Source organism: Callorhinus ursinus, unplaced genomic scaffold (genome assembly GCF_003265705.2).
Source record: "Callorhinus ursinus isolate GAN/ISIS: 27379988/994484 unplaced genomic scaffold, GSC_fseal_2.0 scaffold12, whole genome shotgun sequence".
NCBI lineage: Eukaryota > Metazoa > Chordata > Mammalia > Carnivora > Otariidae > Callorhinus > Callorhinus ursinus.
This window is the reverse complement of record NW_027397074.1, coordinates 80,505,534-80,529,505: the sequence shown is the minus strand read 5'-3', so window position 1 is coordinate 80,529,505 and position 23,972 is coordinate 80,505,534. Positions and strand designations below refer to the sequence as shown.

At 40.7% G+C, this 23,972-nt stretch overlaps 1 protein-coding gene and 1 long non-coding RNA gene across 4 annotated transcripts in view; one reads left to right on the top strand and one right to left on the bottom strand.

The window, feature by feature from the left end:
• TPK1 (thiamin pyrophosphokinase 1) overlaps positions 1 to 14,233 on the top strand; it is a 339,219-nt gene extending 324,986 nt beyond the window's left edge. For all 3 annotated transcript variants that reach the window (XM_025854784.2, XM_025854777.2, XM_073899329.1), the window contains one exon: positions 12,661 to 14,233. In XM_025854784.2, coding sequence (XP_025710569.1) covers positions 12,661 to 12,779 — 119 coding nt within the window. In that variant the 3' untranslated portion in view covers positions 12,780 to 14,233. The remainder of the gene's footprint in view (positions 1 to 12,660) is intronic.
• Positions 1 to 23,972, bottom strand: part of LOC141373925 (uncharacterized) — a 93,773-nt gene that overhangs the window by 48,720 nt on the left and 21,081 nt on the right. The window lies entirely within an intron of this gene.

Below are 23,972 nucleotides of genomic sequence, written 5' to 3'. Positions count from 1 at the left end.
TAGATTTTACATTTTCGGTTTTCTTGTCTAGTTTTGTTAGCCTTTAACTTAAAGGGCAGAGAACTCAATCTTTCTTACTGCTGAACATATGCCCAGTGTCCAAGTGTCTGTTGATCCATTCCTGTCCTAAGTTGAAATAATTTTAAAAGACTTGATATGCTCACTTGAATTTAATAGTCCCTTTATAACCTGAGACGCTGTGAATACATATCTGCAGTCCCATGATAAATGTTCCCTGAAAAAACAGATAACTGATTCATAAGTATGGTTTCTGCTTCAATAACCTAGATCTGTACTGTCCAATCAATACGGTAGCCACTAGCCACATGCAGCTGTTAAATGCTTAAAATTGACTTGTTCAAAGTGAGATATGCTGTAAATACACACCAGATTTCAAAGACTTAGTATAAAAAAGGAATGTAAAATATCTAAAAAATAATTTTGCATATGGATGACATGTTAAAATGACAATATTTTAGATATACTGGATTACATGAAGTGGCCCACTCCCACCACTTTTCTTCACCAGGGTATCAGAAGTCTTAGCCAGGGCGATTAGACAGGAACAAGAAATAAAAGGCATCTAAAGTGGTAAGGAAGAAGTAAAACTGTCACTATTTGCAGATGACATGACACTATATAAAGAAAATGCTAAAGACTATTTAAAAAAACAAAACTGTTACAACTAATAAAGTTGCAGGATACAAAAACATACAAAAATCTGTTGGATTTCTATACACGAATAGCAAACTATCAGAGAAATTATTTAAAAAATCCCATTTACAATTGTATCAAAAAGAATACATAGTAATAAATTTAACCAAGGAGATAAAAGACCTGTACACTGAAAATGATAATACTTTGATGAAAGAAATTGAAAAAGGCACAAATGGAAAGATATGCCATGCTCATGGATTGGAAGAATTAATAATGTCCATATTACCCAAAGCAATCTATATAGGTCAGTGCAATCCCTACCAAAATTCCAATGGCATTTTTTACAGAAATAGAACAATCCTAAAATCTGTATGAAACCACAGAAGACTCCAAATAGCCAAAGCAATCTTGATAAACAACACACCTGGAGGCATCATGTTTCCTGATTTCAACCTATATATCACAAAGCTACATTAATCAAACACTGTGTTATTGGCAAAAAAAAAAAAAAAAAAAGCAAAACACAGACACAGGCCAGTGGAAACAGACAGCCCAGAAATGAACCTGTGCATGCGTGGTCAATTAAATTACAACAAAGGAGCCAAGAATCTACAATGGGAGGACGATCTCTTCAATAAATGGTAATGGGAAAACTGGACAGTCACATGCAAAAGAAGGAAACTGGACCTCTGTCTTGCATCATTCACAAAAATCATCTCAAAAAGGATTAAAGACTTAAAAATAAGACCTGAAACCATAAAACTCCTAGAAGAAAACAGAGATGATAAGCAACTTGCCATCCGTCTTGGCAATGATTTTTTAGATTTGACACCAAAATCAAAGGTAGCCACTACAACAAAAAATAAACAAATGGGACTACATCAAACTATCAACAAAATGAAAAGGCAGCATACTGAATGGGAGAAAATATTTGCAAATCCTATACTGGATAAGGGATATCCAAAATATAGAAAGTATTCATAAAATTTAATAGCAAAAAATTATTCAAATGGCCAATAGGTACATGAAAAGGTGCTCAACCTCACTCATCATCAGAGAAATGCAAATCAAAACCATAAGGAGATATCACCTCACATCTGTTAGATGACTATTATCAAAAAGACAATAACAAGTGCTGGTAAGGATGTGGAGAAAAGGGAGCCCTTATGCACTGCAGGAGGGAATGTAAATTAGTGCAACCACTATGGAAAACACTATAGAGATTCCGACAAAAATTAAAAATAGAACTACCATATGATCCAGCAATGCCACTTCTGGGTTTTATCCAAAGGAAACAAAAATTGACTTGAAACGATATATACATCTGCATATTCATTGCAGCCTTATTTACAATTGCCAAGAAATGCAAAAACATTAAGTGTCCATCAGCAGATGAATGGATAAAGAAAATGTGGTGTATGTACATAGATATACACACAATGGAATATTATTCAGCAGTAGAAAAGAAGGAAATCTGCCATTTGCAACAACATGAATGGATCTTGAGGGGATTATGCTAAGTGAAATAAGTGAGACAGAGAAAACAAATTTATCATCTCATTTATATGTGGAATCTTAAAAAAAAAAAAAAAGAATCCCTCAGTAGAGAAAACAGGTTCATGGTTGCCAGAGGCCAGTGGTTAGGAGTGGAAGAAATGGGTGTAGGTGATCAAAAGATCCAATTGTCCAGTTATAAAACAAGTCATCAGGATGTAATGTACAGCATGGTGAGTTTAGTTACCGATACTATATATATTGTACTGAAGTTGCTAAGAGAGTACATCTTAAAAGTTCTCATCACATAAAAAACTGCAGTGATGGACATCATACTCACATACTGTGGTGACCATTTCTCAATACATATATATATCGAATCATTATGTAGTGTATCTGAAACTAATATAATGTTCTATGTCAATTATATCTCAACAAAAATAACACAAGTGTGTATATATAAACATTTTATCTATTTTTACTTTTTAATGTGGCTAATGAAAAATTACAAGTTAGATGTGTGGATCACATGATATTTCTATTCAACAGTGCTGATACAGATAATTGGATGTATTTCTATTCAGATGCTCTCCAACTTTTTTTTTTTTTTTTTTGATCATGAAAGGCAGATATTCTCCAGCTCTACACTAGGACTAGTTTGAGTTTCTACCTTCAAGAAAGTGTGAAAGAGCAACACTGATATTTAATTTTTGATAATTTTTAAGAACAATCGTTAAGTATAAATGCTGTTTTATAGGAAACCACTTTAAAATAGGAATTCTGGAAAGGATATTATTATTAGGACAGGGTAAATTAGCAATTTTTAAAATCAAAAGTTTGCCAAACATATATGTCTGTAAATACCTGTTTTAAATCTACAGTTCAGATAATTAAAATGGTAAAGATCAGTCCTAGTGAACTGATTTCAGAGGCAGTATAGTTTGCTTTTTCTGCTGATGAAATCTGTCACATTTTCTTAATAAATAGCATTTCTCCAAATCAGCTAAGCTTCTCCAGAGAGTAAATGATGAAAGGAGAGCATATGGTGGTGCCCTTACATCTGAGATAGTTAGTGATATGTCCAGTATTTCTAACCACACTCCCAGAACTTTACGTAATGTTCCCGAATGGTGGGGAACCTTGAGATCCACCATGAGAGCGCCATTAAACGTTTGTCTGTGTGGTATATATGGTATTCATTTAAGGCTTAGAGTGGTTTCCATCCTTCCACGGCATCGCCCACTTACTCTAGTCCATCAGGCTGCTGACAGTTCCCTACTTTAGGGAACACAGCAGCCTCAATTCTCTTTTTAAAACTCTTCAAAGAATTGCCTTAACCTCCCTTGGTAACGTGTGTCTAACAACTTTCATTATCATCAGAGCCTGTGGATTTAACCCCTCTCTCAACTTCATTTTCCTCATCTGTAAACTGCAGATAAAAGCCGGCTGTACCTTGATCACATGGTGCGCTGTAAGTGCTCGGGTGATATGTGGAATGAACGAGAATTACTCCCATCTCAGATATCACCTCCTTGTATAGCATCTCCCAGGCAAAGCACATTTACTCCCTTCTCTGACTCCTTCAATTTCATCAGTTTAAGAAATGTTGGCATTGCCTTTTTTATAATTTACTTATTTTTACAAAATAACCAGTGTCAACCCCCAAATTCTTAGGAAGCCAGGACGGGCATCAGGCCTGTGTGACTGTGTGTGACACCCCTCACCCACGGATTCACTTCCTGCTTGAATACACAACCCATCCTGGCCCCATGCTTCTGTCTGGTCTGTTGTGCTTGACTTTCTAGCTCTAGTGTCCAGCAAAGAGGATAACATAGTAAATACCTATAAAAACAAATGATTTACCAGCCCGGCAAAGTTATCTCATCATACCTCTCAGCTGGCTATAAACTAATCATTCGAAGTAAGGCATTTGCTAGTCGTTCAAATCATGGCAAGCTCTCTTTGTCATTTTAAAAGACTATTAATGTGGGAAAAGAAACCTTGATCTACTTCGCTGACAGAAGCAAGCAAAGAGGCTGAAAATTTCTTTAATACTTATCATGTTAGATTGCTGACTAGATAATTCATATGGCTTCTCTGTGAAGTAGATATTCTTATCCACATTTTATAGATGAGAAAACGGAGTTCATAGAGCCATCGTCTGAACCTGGGTCGGACTCATTAACCTCACACGACAGGGTTTAGACTTTTTGACAGGGAGAGCCTTCCTCCGTCAAAGTATCAGAGCAGAACAGTCACCCGGGAGCACAGGGAACAAGTCCTTCCCACTCGTGCTTTCCAGGCCTTTAAAGCATCAGAAGCCTCCCCATGGCCTCTGTTACACCGTCAATCAGCTCAAAAGAGCCACAGACCACTAGGCTGGCCAGCAGAGGAGGGCAAGCAAGACAGCAGGACAGATGGCCCTGCTTACCCTCATGTGACACAAGAAGGGTTGAATAATTTAAATTCCACCAATTTGCCAGCTTCTGCCATATACTCCTCAGTCTTTCCAGCTTTACACAAACACTGGTAGGATGTCAGTAAAGCAACAGAATATGACGTGCCTAACTCTCATCCTTACCTTTGGGAAAGAAAACAGTTTGAGATCATGGACGAGAATTGTAAAATCTATGTTAACGTTTCTCTTATTTTTAAGTACTTCTATTTCTCTAAAATATGAAAACCCACAAGTTAGGCTGTGCTTCTGTGTTCTCTAATATATCACGTATTACGTTTCACTGGAACAGGAACGTAACCAGCCCTCATTGGCCAATATTGCTGTCGTTACATCACAACTGCCCTTAAAACAATCGATGGCACTGGCTTTGAAGCACACAGCTGAGACTGCACTTTCACACTCAGACACAGCAAGCAGTTTCAGGTTATGTTGATCACATGTGATAGTTTCCTATAATTTGATACAAAGCTGTAACTTATATTCTTGTCCCTAGTTAAAACAGGACTTGATCTGAATGACTGGTTATCTTAGAACCATGGTTAATTCTGCTTTCTGCAAACAAAGAGGGGGAAAAAAAAACACTACATCTCAATTGTCTAAATGTTGAATTGAATATAAATGTTAAGCCAGTCAAGGTTTTGGACAAGTTTTTGGGGGTAGATTTTGAGAGAGTGATGGCATCAAGATGGCAACATAGGTCATTCCCAACTTCAGTCCCCTTCACAAGAAACTAAGAGTTATCCACGGAAGAGACACCATTGTAAAAATCCTAGAACCCATATGGGGGTAAGCCTAAAGCACAAAGACCAAGACAGACTGCATCAGAAGGGCAAGAGGAGTGGCTACACTGACCACACGGCTCCTTCCACAGGCCAGCACAACACTGCACCAAGCGGACTCCGGAGCCTACAGTTTCTCCAACAGGAAACAGAGCCCACGGTGGACATCCAGCTCCCCTGCACTGTGGGTCACTTCACAAGAGGCCCTTCACTTCAGGTCTCACATCAAGGGGGAATTGTGCAGCTTGACCACTTGGCATCGGATTGTGATTGAAAAGGGAAATAGAGTTTATAGCAACCACATTTGGATCCTGAAAGACCGAGTTTCCACTCATAGCAGCATTCAAGCTCAGCCAGTGGTTTTGCTTATCTGCAGAGTCAAGATTGTGGCCCAGTCTAACCAGGAACTTGGTGGGGCACCAATCTGCCTGATTTGGGACCACAAATAATGAGCCATACCAGCTTTGGAGCCAGTTCAGTTGCTCTGCTTGGGCAGGACAGCTAATTCGTAGGTTTACCTACTGCTGAGTGTAACTCCCCATGCAGGAAGCCTGAGCCCCTGGGAAACTGTTTAGCCCAGCAGCGCTCAAGTTGCCCATCTTCAGAGCCAGAATGGTAACCCCACTGGCCAGGGAGCTTGGTGCACAGTTCTGCCTGATTGGGTCCCCAAACAAAAGACTTGCATGCCCTGGGGCCTATTCTATGGCCCCAACCAAGTAGGGAAACTAATTTATAGTCCTTCCTACCTACCTACCTACTGACCGACCGGGAAACCCAACCATAGCTCCCAGGAGTCTGCATAGCCCATCCTGCAATCCCAATTAAGCAGCACTTGAGTGGACAGCCAAGCCAGTGGCCCTTCCCATCTGCAGAGCCAAGACTATAGCCTGTTCGACCTCCAGAAAAGAGCCTTGCCAGTCTTGGGGCATTTACAGCAACCCCACTGAAGCAGGAAAATGAATTTGTAGCCCTGACCCCTGCTGAGTATAGCCTTCTGCCCACCCAACCAGGGAACCTAACCAAAGTACAGGGGAAGCCAGGTAGCCCACCTGCAGCCCTGCTTACAGTGGCACATGAGCTGAGCACATGGCCAGTGGCTCTCCCCATCTGGCCAGAGATGGTGCACAGTCCTGCTTGATTTGGGTCCCCAAACAACAAGCCATTATGGCCTTAGCCCCTGTTCTGCTGCCCTGCCCAATCAGGGAAGCTAATTCATAGCCATGCCTATTCCTGAGAATAGTAGTAGTCCTAACTGTCTAGGAAGCCTGACCAACAAATCCACACAACTGTGGAGCCCATCTTACAGTTGCACTTGGGCAGGGAACACAGCCAGCACATGGAACATTTTTTAGGATCCTATGTTAGGCTACAAAACAAGTCTTAGCAAATTCAAGAAAACTGAAATCATACCAATTATCCTCTCTGCCCACAGTGGTATGAAACTAAAGATCAATAACAGGAGGAAAACTGGAAAGTTCGTGAATACATGGAACTTAAATAGCATTCTCCTGAACAGCCAATGAGTCGAAGAAGAATTTAAAAAAAGTATCTTGAAACACAATATATGAAAACTTATAGGAAACAAAAGCAGTTCTAAGAGGGAAGTTCATAGCTATAATGCATACATCAAGAAAATAGAAAGATTTGGGGGTGCCTGGATGGCTCAGATGGTTAAGCATCTGCCTTCAGCTCAGGTCATGATCTCAGGGTCCTAGGATTGAGCCCCACATTGGGCTCCTAGCTCTGCAGGGAGTCTGCTTCTCCCTCTCCCTCTGCTTGTGCTCTCTCTCTCAAATGAATAAATAAAATCTTAAAAAAATTTTTTTAATTAAAAAAAAAGAAAATAGATTTCAAATAAACAACCTAACTTTATATCTGTGGAACTCGAAAAGGAAGAACAAACTAAGCTCAAAGTCTGCAGAGGAAAGAAAAGATTGGAAACAAAGATTAGAAAATGAAATACAGAAAAGGAAAAGAATTTTTCAAATCTAAGAGTTGTTTCTATGAAAAGATAAAATTGACACCTTTATGTAGACATAAAAGAGAGGACTCAAATCAAAAAAACGTATAAATGAAAAAGATTACAACTAAACCACCAAAATACAAAAGATTATATGAAACTACTATGAAGACTACACCAACAAACTAGACAACTGCAAAGAAATGGAAAAATTCTTAGAAACATACACCCTACCAAGACTGAGTTAGGAAGAAATAGAAAATCTCAACAGATGAATTACTAGTAAGGAGCTTGAATCCGTAATGAAAAATTTCCCAATGAAGAAAAGCCCAGGACCAGATGGCTTCCCTGGTGCATTTTACCAAACATTTAAAGAAGAATTAGTGCCAATCCTTTTCAAACTCTTCCAAAAAACTGAGACGGTAGAAACACTCCCAATTCCTTTTATGAGGCCAGCATTATGCTGATACCAAAGCCAAATAAGGACACTACAAGAAAACTACACGCCAATATCCCTGATACATACAGATGAAAAATTTTCAACGAAATTACTAGCAAATTGAACTCAACAGCATATTAGAAGGATTATTCACCATAATCAAGTGGTATTTATCTCTGGGATGCAAGGATGGTTCAACATACACAAATAAATAAATGTGATACATCACATTAATAGAAAAAAATAATCATATGATCATCTCGATAGATGCAGAAAATCATCTGACAAAATTCAACATCCATTCATGATAAAAACTCTTAACAAATACATAGAAAGAAGGTGCCTCCATCTAATAAAGGCCATATATGACAAGCCCACAGCTAACATCATACTCAGTGACAAAAGTTTGAAAGTCTTTCCTGTAAGATAAGGAAGAAGACAAGGGTGCCAAGTCTCACCATTCCTATTCAACACAGTACTGGAAGTCATAGCCAGAGGAGTTAGGCAAAATAAAAGGCATCAGAACTGAAAAAGAAGAAATAAATTGTCTATTTGCAGATTATATGATTTTATACACAGAAAATGCTAAGAGCCGTACCAAAAACAGATCAACAATTCAGCAAAGGTACAGGTTACAAAATTAACATACAAAAATCAGTAGTGTTTCTATATACTAACAATGAGTTATCTGAAAAAGACAGAAATGATCCCATTTATAATAGCATCAAAACAATAAAATACTTAGGAATAAATTTACCCAAAGAGGTCAAAGATCTCTACACTGAAAACTATAAGACAGTAATGAAAGAAATTGAGTCAGACACAAATGGGAAGATATTCCATGTTCATGGATTGGAAGAATTAATACCATTAAAATGTCCATACTATCCAAAACCATCTATAGATTTAATGCAATCCCTAGCAAGATTCTAATGTCATTTTTTACAAAAGTAAAAAAAAAAAAAAAATCCTAAAATCTGTATGGAACCACAAAAGACCCTGAATAGCTAAAGTAATGCTGAGAAAGAACAAATCTGGAGGCATCACAGTTCCTGATTTCAAACTATATAATAATGCTGTAGTAATCAAAACAGTATGTAACTGGCATAAAAAATATACACATGAACCAATGGAACATAACCCAGAGCTATACAATTAACCCCCCAGCTATACAATCAACTAATATTTGCCAAGGGATCCAAGAATACTCAATTGAGAAAAGACTATCTCTTCAGTAGGTGGTACTGAGAAAATTGGATATTCACTCCTATCTTAAACCATTCACAAAAATTAACTCAAATGGAATAAAGACTTAAACATGAAACCTGAAGCCATGAAACTCCTAGAAAATAACCTAGGGGAAAAGTTGTCTTGACCCAGGTTTTGGCAATGATGTTTTGTTAAGACACCTAAAGCACAAACAACAAATTAAAAAATAAAGAAGTAGGACTACATCAAACTAAAACCTTCCACACAACAAAAGAAGCAATCAACAAAATGAAAAGACAACCTATGTATGAAAAGGAGAAAAAAATATTGGCAAGCTGTATATCTGATAAGGAGTTAATATCTAAAATATATAAAGAATTCCTAAAATTCAGTAGCAAAAAGAAAAAAAAGCAAATAATCCATTCAAAGTACCTGAATAGACATTTTTCCAAAGAAGATATTCAAATGACCAACAGGTGCATGAAAAGGCACTCACATCACTCGTCATTACAGAAATGCAACTCAAAACCACAAAGAGCTCTATCACCTTACACTATCATCAAAAAGACAAAGATAACAAATGCTGGCATGGTCTTAGAGAAAAGAGAACCCATGAATGCTGTTGATGAAAATGTAAACTGGTACAGACACTTTGGAAAACAGTATGGAGTTTCCTCAAAAAATTAAAACTAGAACTACCCTATGATCCAGCAATTCCACTTTTGGGAACATACCTGAAGGAAATGAAAACACTATGTTGAAGAGAGATCTGCACACCATGTTCTGTAGCAGCATTATTCACAAGAGCCAAGAAATGTGTCCATCAGTGGATGAATGGATAAAGAAGTTGTGGTACACACGCCACAGGAATATTATTCTGCCATAAAAAGGGGAAAATCTGCCATTTGCAACAACATGAATAGACTTTTAGGGCATTATGTTAAGTGAAGTGAGTCAGAGAAAGACAAATACTGTATGATCTCACTTATATGTGGAATCTAAAAATACCGACCTCAGATACTTTGTTGCCAGGGGCACAGGTGTGGGGAGGAATTAGGTGAAGGTGAACACAAACTTCTAGTTCTTAGATCTAGAAGTACTGGGCATATAACATACAACATGATAAATGTAGTTAAAAATGCCGTGTGGAATATCTGAAAGTTGGTAAGAGTAGATTCTAAAAGTTCTTATCACAAGGGAAAAAAATTTGTAATACATGTTAACTAAGTTTATTGTGATAATCATTTCCTAGTATATAGGTATGCATCAATATATATCAATAGAACTGGAAGAAAATAATCTGTTTTCCCATCTGTGGGAAGTTGTCTGTCTGCCAGTCTTGTTATTTTACTTCATAATTGACCCTCCAACATTTGGGGTAGGGAGAGTTCAATCATAATTCCAACTATTTTCCTCAAAAAAAAAATTTTTTTTTTCTTATAGGGAAGACTAATTTACGGTTTGCTCCAAAAGCATGATTCTTTGACTGGAAGGAATATACTCCAAAATAATTGTATTAAAATTCATGATTTTGTAGTTCAGCTTATTCATCTTAGTTTTCTGTCATTTTATTGTAATTTCCATAAAGTTGGAGACTAGCAAATGTATTTAATTGTAACCTTTCATTAATTCTGACTGTACTGCTACACACTGAATGTGTCCTTTAAAAGTCGTATGTGGAAGCCATAACCCCCAACGTGGTGGTATCTGGAGGTGGGGCCTTTGGGAGGTGACTCTTCATGATGAGATTAAAACTGTGTTCATTCTTTCCCCATAAAGAATTAATGTCAGGGAAACTGATAGATAGATATAGATAGATTGATTGAGACACTTAGATATATATGTATCTCCTAAGTGTCTAGTCTTAATAATCCAAAATCGATAGTCTACCTTCAGAAAAGCAGAAAGGAATATATATGCAACTACAAACTAGGGAAATAATTTTGTGCTCTCGTCCTGAGCCTATATAAAAGCCAGGATTTTAATCAGTGTCCAGAATCTTAAAATGCATTGTGTCAAATTCAAGTGGTTGTGCATATATCTATATCTTGTACTTCACCGGGACGTTTCCACTGTAAAGTTGGCAGGCCCACTAGAGCATCCAAAATTGTCTTTATGAAGTGGTTTGCAATGTTCAAACTGTTCCCCAACTTTATGAATAAGTGGTTTGCAATGTTCAACGGTTCCCCTTGTGGGCCACTGGGAAAGCCTTGAAATCCTAGGCCTGGCCCAGATGTCTGGGGGTGGGGTGCGCACCTGATCTCAGGCAAGGCTGCCCTGCAGGAGAGCCACGGCCCCTTTCTCCAACAGACCCCAAATAGACTTTGTCATGAATCCATGACCACCACCCTAACCCACTATCCACAAAATCGTGTCTAGATTTGTAAACTTAGGTGCATATTAGTATCATTTAGAAACTTCATCTCAAAAAAGTTCCAAGTTATTGAAGAGGCAAGAGCTTCTTACACTGAATTATGTATTAGGGTAATATTACCTGAGGTGCACTCCGTATTCTTGTATGGTTTTACCTTATAACTTTGTGTTTGCATTAGTAAAGGCGCTGACAACTCTGAAAAATAAGTAATTTGAGTTTTAATAAGTAAACTGTGTTAACTGGTAATACTAATCATACACTCTCCTGTAATACCATCTCTGGATTTTTAAATTGCCTTTTCGAGATTTCCTCAGGAAGATAACGAGCTCCCTCTAGTGGGAAATGAGCATTATAATCTGGTTATTTCCCCAAAGCACTGTAAACTTCAGTTACATTTTGTTTAAAGGAAAGGGGCTCCGTTTATTTTTCTCTTTGAATTTTAGCCAAGAGAATAATATTGGTTATCATGGAATGTGTATAGGACAGTCATGAGTTTGGGGTCATGTTGATGAACTGCTCTTACATAAGCAAAGAAAGTGAGGTTACCTCAACTTAATGCCTAAGCATTAACTCCAGCTAACCTGTTAGAATATATACATACATACATAGAATTTACTTACCAATTACATATATAGCACTTAACTCCTAAGCCTTTACTTTGATAATTAAGTAGTTAGAAGATTATCTCTCATCTCTTGGCCTCATTTTACAGCTGAGCCTATGGCTTCCTCAAGATTTCACAGTCGGCTTTGACCTTTGAGTTTCTATTAATTTTACAGAAAGCAAGGCTTGCTCATTTTGGCTTTTCTTAATTTATGAGAAAAATATAACCAAAATCCCGTGGTTTTTTTGAGTAATTAGCTTTCCGCCCCATATCATTCAGACTTGAAGCTAAAACTGCATCTTTATAGAGTTTAATAACTTATGTAAAATGTTAATTCTCAATCATCAAGAAAAATTATAATTGCACCCAGGCAAGAAAGTAAGTAGCACATTACAAAATGGGTTTTGATTTTACAATCGGTTATGAAAAAAAATTTAAAAATTGAATGAAATTTTGTCCGAGAGTGGCATATATCCCAGAAGAGTTAACAACCAATAACCAACTCCTGGAAAGTTATGGAAACTTTCAATTTTAAAATCCTACATGTTATGTTCTACCTGTTCCACACTGTATATAGCTTATATCAAAACACAGGCTTCACTGCTTTTTGGTAACTGTTGACAAAGTTCTACCACACTGGAGAAAGGTTGGCTCTCACTAACCATTGTTTTATTGTTTTCTTACAGCAAACAACATGCTTGGTTTTGGAACACTGGTCAGTACTTCCAATACCTACGATGGATCTGGTGTCGTGACCGTGGAGACGGACCATCCACTCCTCTGGACCATGGCCATCAAAAACTGACCCAGCAATTGGCATCCACAGCCATGCCTCTGATTTACCTCATTTGCCTTATTGTCTTATTGCTCAACTTATTGCTTATTGCTCAACAAGAACTTTGATTTACAGAAATTTAAACCTCTCCATGGGAAGCCCAGTAGTCTCAAAGATATTAATGTTTACATAATCCAGATAACACAAATGACAGATCTCAATTTTACAGTGAGGGAGAAAAATGATTATTTGTGAAGAAAGTAAATAAGCTCTATTACATTCACTTGGAAAACTATTGTGGATCATTCCCCTATAAAATTCAGTACCAATTATTATCATTCCATTTATCCTAGAGAATTGTTTTTGATTTTGAAGCTGAGAAAGTTCTCTGTTGAGGGTCCTTGGTGTCTAACACATCAGCCACCTTCTGCCCATCCTTAAATCCTTACACCGAAGGCTACGTCTGAATGTTAATGCTAGAGTCCTCTGTATAATATGGGGAAAAAATTCCTTTCAGAGTGGGATGTTAGAATGGCACCATTTTGCCCTGGCTTTACCTGTCTTTGGTATTACCTTTTAAAAATAAATCAAGAATCATTGACCTAATTATTAAATTGGAAAACAGGCAGTTATGTAAGCTATAGGTGAAGAGAGAAATGGCATGAAAGGTGAATGACAGGTCATAAAGCCCTACTGACACCTTCACCCCAAGCTCAGCTCTGAGCCGAGTGCACTAGGCTCCAGTGGAGTGACAGATGAGAACTGCCCTCATTGGAATTACAACCCAGGCTGAAGATATTGTGCAGAGGAAACTCATGCACGAAAAATGAATTGTTTCTGACATTACTCAGCCTGAACAAGCGTTGGTTCACAGGCCCCAAAGTTAATGCAGAGGACCAGGAAATGAGTTTGACACCTAGTAGTAAGAATCTGGGTCTGAAAGCCTGAGCTCCTGTCCTGGTCCAGTGGTTCACCCAAGTTCCCGGAACTTTGTCCTGAGCCAGAACCGGGGCGGGGCTGGCGGGGTGGTGCCGGAGCTTCCTTCCACTGCCCCTCCACCCCTAGGTTCTAGACCCTGACACCTGGCAGTTACCCAGCAGAGAATGCACAGCATTACCGGCTCGGCAGTTCAAACCATGTAGGGCACTGAAATGCACTCGTTTCTTTTATAATGAGACCCTCATCTCTCTTACCCTTTTCTATCCTATTTACCAAACGAAACGGTGCCATACAAACCATGACGTGGGGAGAACCCACCCACTAGGTTTTACGAACGCACATCCCCATTTTGCTCTCGAGGACCAGCAGCTCTTTCCTTCCCGGTGTTACGATAAAGCAAGAGTTGGATTTTAAGTGGAGAGTGAAAGGGGAATCGGTTGAGCTGCGTGCAGTTGTGAAGGTTCACCATGAGAGGTCAGTTGTTGTTATTACGCAAATATAGATTGGAATCCGACGTCAAATAAAAATACTTAGTTACCAGTGTGCATGTTTGTGGTCTGTTTACAGCCCGTTTTCTCAACTGTATTTCATTGTCACCGATCTCTCATAATCAACGTTTCTGTACAAAAAGAAAAAAATTGCCCAAAGGATGGTTAATAACAACAGCACTTCACTCCTCAGATTTCAGCAAGCAGCCAGTATTAATACTTGCTCTAAGCTGCATGGAGGGTCTGCATGAGATCACAGGTGCCGGTGCTTACGCTCTCTCTCTGGACTCGCTGCCCATCTAGAAAAGAGGGATTATATGAAGCACCTGCTTATCTTGCAGGCCTTAGGAAAGACAGGTGGATTGCTTTTGAAGATCTTTATAAGCTGGAGAAAAAATAGAAGGGACTGCCATACTAGCGGAAGTGGAGAAAGCCAGTGGAGGAAGAGCCCTGGGGAAGTAAGAAAAAGCAGAAGGGTGGGAGCACAGGTGAGCGGCCCGGACCCTGCACTCCATGCTGTGCTGCATGGAAGGCCCCCCTCTAGACCCTGCGGCACGTTCTCCGCCAAATGCGCATCCCACAGCTCCTGTCCCTGTACTGCCTACCTTCCCATTCACAGCAGACACGAGGGCAAAGAAGCCAGGGGAAAGGTCAGTCGAGGTCCTTTAACTCAGAACCCCCAGTGGCAGAACTTGGTACCTAAGACCTCCGAACCACTGCCCCGAGCAACAGCTGCACAAACTAGAAGGGAGCAGAGGAGTGGTGGGTAAAGTGCATAGTGTTCTTGACACTTGTACTTTTTATTTCACGTAGAAGTTGAGGTTCAGCCGCTACGTACTCATTACCAGAAACATATTCTCAACACATAAAAGAAAATGACTATTGTTTTTAAATTTTACTACCAAAAAAATGCATGTCCTGTTTATCCTGAAAATCTTACCAGTGTTACTAAGGGACGCTTAGCAAAGAGAATATAGTTTCTGAGGTGTAGTAAGCAGAGGGGGAGAGCACAGAGACATCCCACACTCCCCGTCCGCGTATCGTGCTGGAGCCACCAGAGGCGCGGGGAGGGTGCTCTCTTCCAGGGTAGGGCACCTCTCCCACTTCCCGCCAGGCTATGACTCCCATTCCATTCCTTAAAGCTACCTAAGTGCTATTTCTTCTATGTGCTTCCTTGCCACGTCATCTAAACACGTATCTGTTATGTTTTTACTACAGCAGGAGCATGCAGACGGTGAGATCTCAGGGGTGCCCAGGCAGCCCCTCTTCCCACCCTCCTGTTCAGTTTGGATCCTGACCTCCAGCTCATAGCTGCAAGGGACGCTGGAAGCCGGGCCCTCCTGGCCAAGTGACTTGTGCTTCTTGTCCCCTTTGACTTCAGTCTGTTTCTTCTTTACATGGGTCGGACGTATGACTTTTATAAATCAAATGGTGGCGACCCCAGAATAGCATCTGGTTACCTAAGTCACTGATGAGTGAAAGCACGCTCTGATGGCTCTTCTCTGCAGGCGGCTGGGAGATGACAATGGCCACAGCTCCTGGAACGCTGGTGGGAGTCACGCGACTGAGATGTAATAAACCGTCTGTGGTCCAAAGAATTCAGAGTGGGGCCGCTCTCCCAGATGAGGATGGCCAGGGCAATATATGTCTATTCCTGAATTTTTGCTAAGCAGACAGAGCAAGGTTCCCTTGGGACGGGAACCAGGACCATCCCAGTAGTCAGAGGGGACGCTGAGAGCGGGGGCTGGTGGCCGGGACAGCGTGCGCGTTCACAAAGGTAAGTGCTCAGACATTTGTGTTTGCTTCCACAACACCTGCGGAATGCATTTTAAACAGACCTTGCTTACTACCCCTGCTCAAATTCATGCCTTCCAGAGTTTTATTTGAACAGTCAAAGCAGCTCATGGATTGGACGTGATTGAGACTGATGATATAGGCCAAGTCAGTAAGCAGTAAGAAACTCTTCTATTCCCGAAGGTTCTATGATTATAAAAAGGGTGTGGTCTGAATGGTGACTTTCAAACTGTATCAACTGATCACAACCCACGAGAAACACAGTCCATCATACGACCTAGGCGCACACAAACATGCACACAACAGTGTGCGCACACATAATATGCTTTAATAATTTTATTCTAAATTGAAATGAAAAACACCCAGAAATCTATTCTAGATAGAAAAAACACATCAAGGGGTAGAGTGAAATGCATAAAGGAACTTCTAAAAAATGTGTATGTAAATGCAAGAGTTACGCATTCTTTCCTAAGACAACAGGAGTCTAACTTACCACTTTATCTTCCCCATTTCGTAATGATAGTCTTCATTCTTATATGTGTGCTAAGAGGAATAACCTGCCAATGACAGCAGGCTGAATGTGATCCTATTTGGGAATAAGAACATCAATTTAACTTCATTAGGAATGGGGAGGAGAGCTAGATTATTTAAGTTGTGTCTAAAGCATTCTGTTCAGAAAAAAATAAATGATCCTTCTACCCGGAGGGAGATTAAAAAAGCCACAAGGTCGAGCCATTCCCAGGGGTCAATATATCGGGAATGGAAAATTCCTGGCACTTACAGTACAAGGCCCTTCCTTGCCCACAGCAGATTCCACTTATCAATCACAGTTTTCTCTTCTGATGAGCCCCTGTCTGAGCCTCAGCTCAGAACAGTTCTCCTGGCAGGCACGATCAATTATTCTCCCTTGGCTTGGCACCCCGGAGGCTCAGAGCTAATGTGTGATCTTCCCACTATACACAAAATGTCAAGGCTTACAACCCCAGAAAGAGGTCCTGGCAACATCATTTTCTTCACAGGTTATGAAGGACTTGTTCACTGTGTACTTAATTCTACCCCTGAAAGCAAGGACTTTGTATGCAGCAAAATAAAAAGGAAGATTAATGCCATCCCTGCAAATGACTTGAAAAAACATCAACAGGACCCTGAGATCACTCAGTTAAGATATAAGACATTTCTAGTGAATATTTAAAAGCCAGTTATATTTTGAACAATAAACATGGGAAATTAGGGATATAAAATTCTGCAGAACTGAACTAGAGTCCCATCTGAGAGGCATAATTAATGCTGTGCTTAGTTGCTTAACATGGTGAATCCTCTGCTAGACTATAAACCCCTTGGGAGCATGGACTTCATGTCGGGCCTCGTCTGGCAGCAGGTGTGCAGGAAATCAGTGTGTGGTGTCAGTGGTGCATGAATGAGCCTCACCACCTGTACCCGGGAACCAGGAACAGTGCATGGCTTCCCTAGTCCCTGAAAACTGCTGTTCTTTTCCTTCCCTGATCCCCCAAGATTTAAGTAGGTATGCTAAAGTTTCACTGAAATAGGTTCCTCAACCCTAAAGATAAAATCCCCAATTCTAGATTGGATAGACCAGGTTATATATACTCAATTACTCACATATCTGAAAAAAGAAATAAGGTTCAAAGCACCAAGGCCGGGCATAAAGACATCATCCAAAGCAAAGCCCAGCTAGTAACAAACAAAAGGCCAAGGAATTTTAAGTCACTTGAAATAGACAGGGAAGGAAAATGAAAGCCATAAGGCGAGGAACAACAAAGGTTTGGGAAATCAGTATGGACCGAAAGAATCAAGGTCAAAATAAATGTAAAGAGCATGTGTGGCCTAAATTGCCAGGAAAAAAAAAAAAGGAAAGAATATGAGATTAACAAAGAAATTTTTCACAGTTAGAAATCTTGTGGCTGGAGCTATTTTCAGCTTTGGGGGTTCGAGGAACGACCGTGGCCGTCCGAAGCTGAAGTGGACTGCAGACAAGAATACAGGTTATTCTGAAATAGTTGGAGACCATGACATTCGATTCCAGTATTTTCTCTATTTGTGTTTACATCTACCTGTTCCACAAATGACCTCCCTTTAGCACGCACAAGAAATTAGCCTGAGGAGTCTAAAACCATTAAAAAATAAATGGTATGTTATCTCCAACTGAATTACCCATACTAAACCTCATTATTTGTGATTCTGATAAAGTGTTCTCTATTAGTAGATAGCACCGTCAACTTTTTAAAAAGCATAAATGCCACAAAAGGATTAATTTTTATTAAAAAAATGATCTTATCCAAAAAACCAGCCTTCCGATCTTACTTACGTAGTTAACTCAGCACGTGTTTGTGGAACGCATGAACAGCTATGTTACAGTAAGACACTCTACTCACATAAAAACTCCCATACTTTGTCCCACCAGCCCCTGCTGGATAACCCCAATGATTTTACCATCGTCTGCTATAAAATTAGAAAAATAATCATCTCAAAAATAGCAAGGCTTTCAATACTATGGCTATGGGACCAAATATATGAAGGGTATAGAGTAAGGGATTTCTTAAAATAATAGAGGAGTTTTACCTTTTTTTATACCATAGGAAATATTAAGTGTCTGCCAATTCTCTCTCTACTGTGTCAACTTCATTAAGAAATATTTTTCACTCTACTTTTCATTCCCTGTTCATGAAAAAAAATTTCCTAGGCCCCAGTGGTCTACACATTCTGCTCTTTCATTTGCAGGCTTTAAAATTCAGGGAGCCTCCATGAGTAATGAGATGAGGAGAAATGGTGCAGAAAGTTGTTGGGAAGCTTTTCGTTGGTGAATTTATTGTGCATATTTTGAAGTTGACCTTTTAATCCAAGTTTTTATTCAATTCCATTGCAAGGAATTGAGCAACATGGTCAGTTTGAATATTTGTATGCCAGTGGCACTGAACAACGATTTTACGGGGAAAAAGTCACAGATTAAATCATGAAGAAACCAATATATTCTTTTTAAGGCTAAATGGGGGTGGGATAGAGTTTTTTTTTTTTTTTTAGGAAGAAAGAAATTTTTCCAACAAAAAAAAACTTGCTCTCAATTTTAAATGGACACACAACTCATTTTCATAATTTCTTCTCCAAATGAGATGTTGCTAGTAATTGTGTGTCCACGTGAATACAGAAATGGTATTAATCACCCTGATGCCACCGTTACTCACTCCTGTCCTCACGAAAAATAGCTTACCACAAGTTGCTCTAAGGTTAACCTTTCTCCTGGGTAGGTGTGTAATTTTTAAAAGCTGAAGCTCCATAGCATAAAAATCAAGGAAGTAATAATAGAGTCAAAGGGGACAAGATGAATGGATTGACTACAAATTCAGAGTAATAGAAGCCCCAAGTTACTATAGTTTCCATTTATTCCTACTCTGGCCTTCTCGAAGCATTCCACACAGCAGGACCTTTTGGAGGCTTTATGGGAGGCACAATTCATCTTAACATAAAAAAAAGAATCTTCTGACAATTTTGCCACCTGCCAACCACAGAATGCCAGGGCTAGCACCCCAGGGCTCAGTCCAAGCCTGAACAAACCCTCGTGGGGCCCTGGTCTCTAAATTAAGCTCCAAGATCCTATGTTAACTCCCCAGGAGATCCAGTGTAGACCTACATCAAGTCTGAGGGAGAGGATACATCTGTTTCCTAGATTGTGCTCCTTATGAAAACCATCAGAAGTGATCTTAACTTCATATTTTTTACAGATGTATTTTTAGGGCCTCATTGAAAATTTACTGCTACAGCATCTGCCGGGCAGCGTCCTAGGCTGCAGATTTCTGGCTGGCGAAGTGTCTGACCGCTCTAACGACACAGATGAAAGGACAGAGATGAAAATGAGTCAGCCTGGTTCCATGAGGTCCAAAGTCCCAGGCAGGAGATGAGATGAACCCTGTGCCACTTCATTATAATAATGAGTTAACTTCCAATAAAGCAGAAAATCCAGTTGAGTGGGACCTTCAAATTGACATACTGCTGTCCTTTAACACAGATCTGAGTGTCTCCTGCAAGGCCGACACTGGGGCCCAGGGATGCCCTCACTGGCTCCCATTACAGTGAGACGGGTGAGGGACAGAGAGAGATGGGAGAAAGGGGGACACACGAGAGGAAAGACATGTGGGAAGGTAGACAAGAAAGTGGGCACACGGAGACCTGCCCTTCGGGTGAAACAGTGGGGAAAGAAGAGAGACGGAAGTCGGCTTCCTTTTCTAGCCCACTTGGAACGCTAACAAGCATCAGCTTCCAGCGCGGACACCTCCCATTCACACGTGGTACAAGATGGCCGTTTATGGACCCGGTAAGAGCGGCCTGGGAGCAGTCTGTCACAAGGGCTGATGTTAAGAGCAAAAAGGACACCGTGCATATGAACATGTTGGTCACAATTATGTAAATATCAGACAATACTGGAAGAGAATAAATATTTTACCATGGTTAGCTTTGACTAATTGTAGGTAACTTTTTCTTCCATCTACTTCTGCCCTTTTTCTACATTTTTAAAGAAAATAAGCATCATGTTCAATCACATTTTATTTTTTGGAATAGAATTGGAGTATTCAATTTAAACTATTTATAGGTAAGAAAAAATAAACTGTCACATTTTAATAAAAGCTACTTTCTAACACTACAAAGACATTCGCCCAAGCAGACAGGCCCAGAGGGACCCACAGAGGCAGACGAAGTCAGATTCTCTAAGGCACTTGTAAGTAGGAGCACACAGAAGGGCAGAACCTGACTTACATGCACAGGATGGCTGCCATCGCAGAGACCCCGACTGTCTGATTCATTCTGTAGTTTCTCACACACCGAGGGAGAGCTTTTAGTCTATTCTTCTAAAACACACACTTTTTTCCTCTTCCATAAACAAAATTTCAGCTTTTCATTAAATCAGGTATTCATTCAACAAACATTACAGAGCATCTCCTCCTTGAATTCCATCTCAATCCTTACAACCACAACACCCTCAACCCTACCTTGTGCTCACTTGCAAAGCCCAAACCCTGCTGAAATCCAAATTTCTATCTCCCCTGCACCTGGAAATAGCTAGAGAGAAACACACAACCATGATGACTAGCCTCGTATTAAGTTAAATAGGTACAAACATACATATATGCTGTTCTTTAGTGGGTCCTTCCTGGTGTCCAGCAATTAGACGACATGTCCTCAGTCCAGTCACCCTGACATCATCAAGTTTTCCTCTGCCCTGGACCATCCTCACTGGCATCAGCAAACAATACCATCTTAAATTCTATTGACCCCGCTTCCTCTATCTGCTACCACTTCATTTTTTTTATTTTTTTATATTTTTATATTTTTATATTTTTTTATTTTTTTAATTTTTATATTTCCCTTTGTAGTAAACTCCTTTGAAGCTGTCTAAATAAATAAAGGCACTTTTTCCAATTCCCCTCCTCCCATTTCTCTCTTAAACCCACATTGGGGTGATTTCTTGCCCCCCGCCGACACCCCCAAACCACGGTCTTTATGGGCACCACTGGCATCCATATGGGTAAAGCCAATGATGAAGGCTCAATCCTCGTCTGACTTGACCTGGCGGGAATATTTAACACAATGATCATGTTCTTCCTTTCCCTTCCAGAAATCACACTCTCCAGGTTTTACTCCTAATTCACTGGTTGCTGGTTTTCTGTACCTTCTAGAAGTTTTCCCCCAGCCTTTTAACACACTGCTCCTAAGTCAGTCCTCCCTCTTTCCTTCTTTCTTCTTGAGAGAGAGAGTGTCAGTGGGTGGTGGAAGGGGGGAAGTAGAGGGGCAGAGGGAGAGAGAGAATCCCAAGCAGGGTCCTTGCCCAGTGCGGAGCCCAGTGTGAGCTGTCTCTTGACCCTGAGATCATGACCTGAGCTGAAACCAAGAGTCAGATTCTTAACCCACTGCACCACCCAGGCGCACCTCCCTCTTTTCTTTTATATTGTCTGCTCAGCCTCTTCGTGATTTCACCTGGCATATGGCTTCAGACAACGTCTGCGAGGAGAGTCGCTGATCCCACTGTCTACTTGACATCTTACTCTGATATCCAAGACTCTTCACCCCCAGCACTCCCACCACTAACCCTGTGGCGGTGTCCCCCAAGCCTGCTCCAATGACGACCTTCTCCACCTCAGCTGATGATAAGCCCATCCTTCCAGGCACCCAAGCCCAAATCCCTGAATTATACCTGTCTCCTCTTTCTCTCACAATTGGTAGCCCTACTTTCAAAATGTATTTAGAATCTGACCGCTTCTCACCATCTCTGCCATTACTGTCTTGGCCCAAGCCGTTGCTCTCTCTCATCTAAATCACTGCAAATGCCCCCCAGGGGCCCCTACTCTCCTGTGTCCTCCCCTGACTATGCTCAGCACAGTAGTTGCATCCAATCATTCCATTTCTCTACACAAAGCTCTGCAGTGGCTTAGAGGAAAAGCCAAAGTCCTTACAATGGACCCAAATGCCCCAGATGATCTGCGCCCCCAGCAACCATAACCGCTTTCTCGTCCTGTACTCTCTGCCTGCTCACTCTGTTCAAGCTTCATGCGCCTCCTCGCTATTCCTCAAACACACCCAGGCCCACCTGCTGGAGGGCTTTGCTCTAGCTCTTCTCTCTGCCTGGGATGCTCCTCTGCAGATGCCCACTTGGCCAGCACCCTAGCCACTTTCAGATCCTTTGTCACATCTCACCTTCCCAACCAGACCCACTTGGAACATGCCATTTAATAAAAAAATATGCCCAGTACCCCATTCCACCCCACCCCATCCCTGGCACTTTGAATCCCTGCTACTTTGCTTTAATTATCTTACCTTCTAGCATACCCATAATCTATTTACTATGTTATCTCTCTTCTTCCTGCTAGAATGTTTTATTCACTGATGCATCCCAAAGCCCTAGAACAACACCTGGCACATACTGGATTCCTGCATTCAACAGTGCTTACTGAGAATTTCCCATGGGCCAGCACTGGGAGATGAACATGGAATGAGACCAACATGCTATGTGTCCCCTTAGAGCTTACAGTCTAATTCTTATTAAGACTTCCTGGCGATAACTAATTTTTAGGATACTCAGGGAAGTGGTAAAGCATCAGGAAGAATTGCACCAGCCACCCTCCCAGCACATTAAATGCTCTAACTGAATCTCCAGATGCTGATGACGAAAACAAACGTGACAACCGTGTGCTCTGGGTGGCAGGCTTCCGGGCCAGCTCCTACTTAGGAGACTGTTAACAGGGGCCCCGAGGTTCCTCAGTCCAGTATGTAAGAATAGATTCACCCTAATAATGCTGGTATACTGATGAACAAAATGAACCACATAAGACACTATGTCATCGTTCTAGTCTTTCAATAACTACTCCCCTAAATAACAAGACGTGCTCATGAAAAGATCCCCATTTAAAAAATTCTCTGCCATGGTAATCAAGTCTTAAGCTTTATTCAATAATTAGCTGGACTGAAACCCTTCTATACCCATTTTTCTGTAGTTCTGGCAGCAAATTGATAACCTCAGGCAATTTTTAATTAGCACTTTTTAAAAATGGTTTGCTAAATTAGTCAACTATGAAATAACCTCACCCAAATGATTAGGTTCAAATTGCATTTCAAATCCATCACCTGTTTTTATTGTAGGAACGTACCATCACTCCAGGATTGTTAATTACAGTGTTTATCAGTCTGTTTTAATACATGCAGAGCTCAGCGGGAAGCAAATGCCGGCTGGCACTTCTCAGCGCTGCTCTTTCCAGTGGCCTGCCAGCCATTTCTATTACCCGAAATAGCTCTGGCTCCATCCTTAACCCAGTGGAGACACGATTTCAAGATAAGCCTCCTTACGTCCACGTACATCACCTGGTTACCTGGCCTGAGGAATGGACTCGGTGGCGGCTGTGCTTAACCAGCCTGACAGCACCGCCAATCAGAGGCGGCCACGCCGTCCCCGTGCCATCCCCAGGCCCACCGCCCCCCACGCCATCCCCACGCCCCCCGC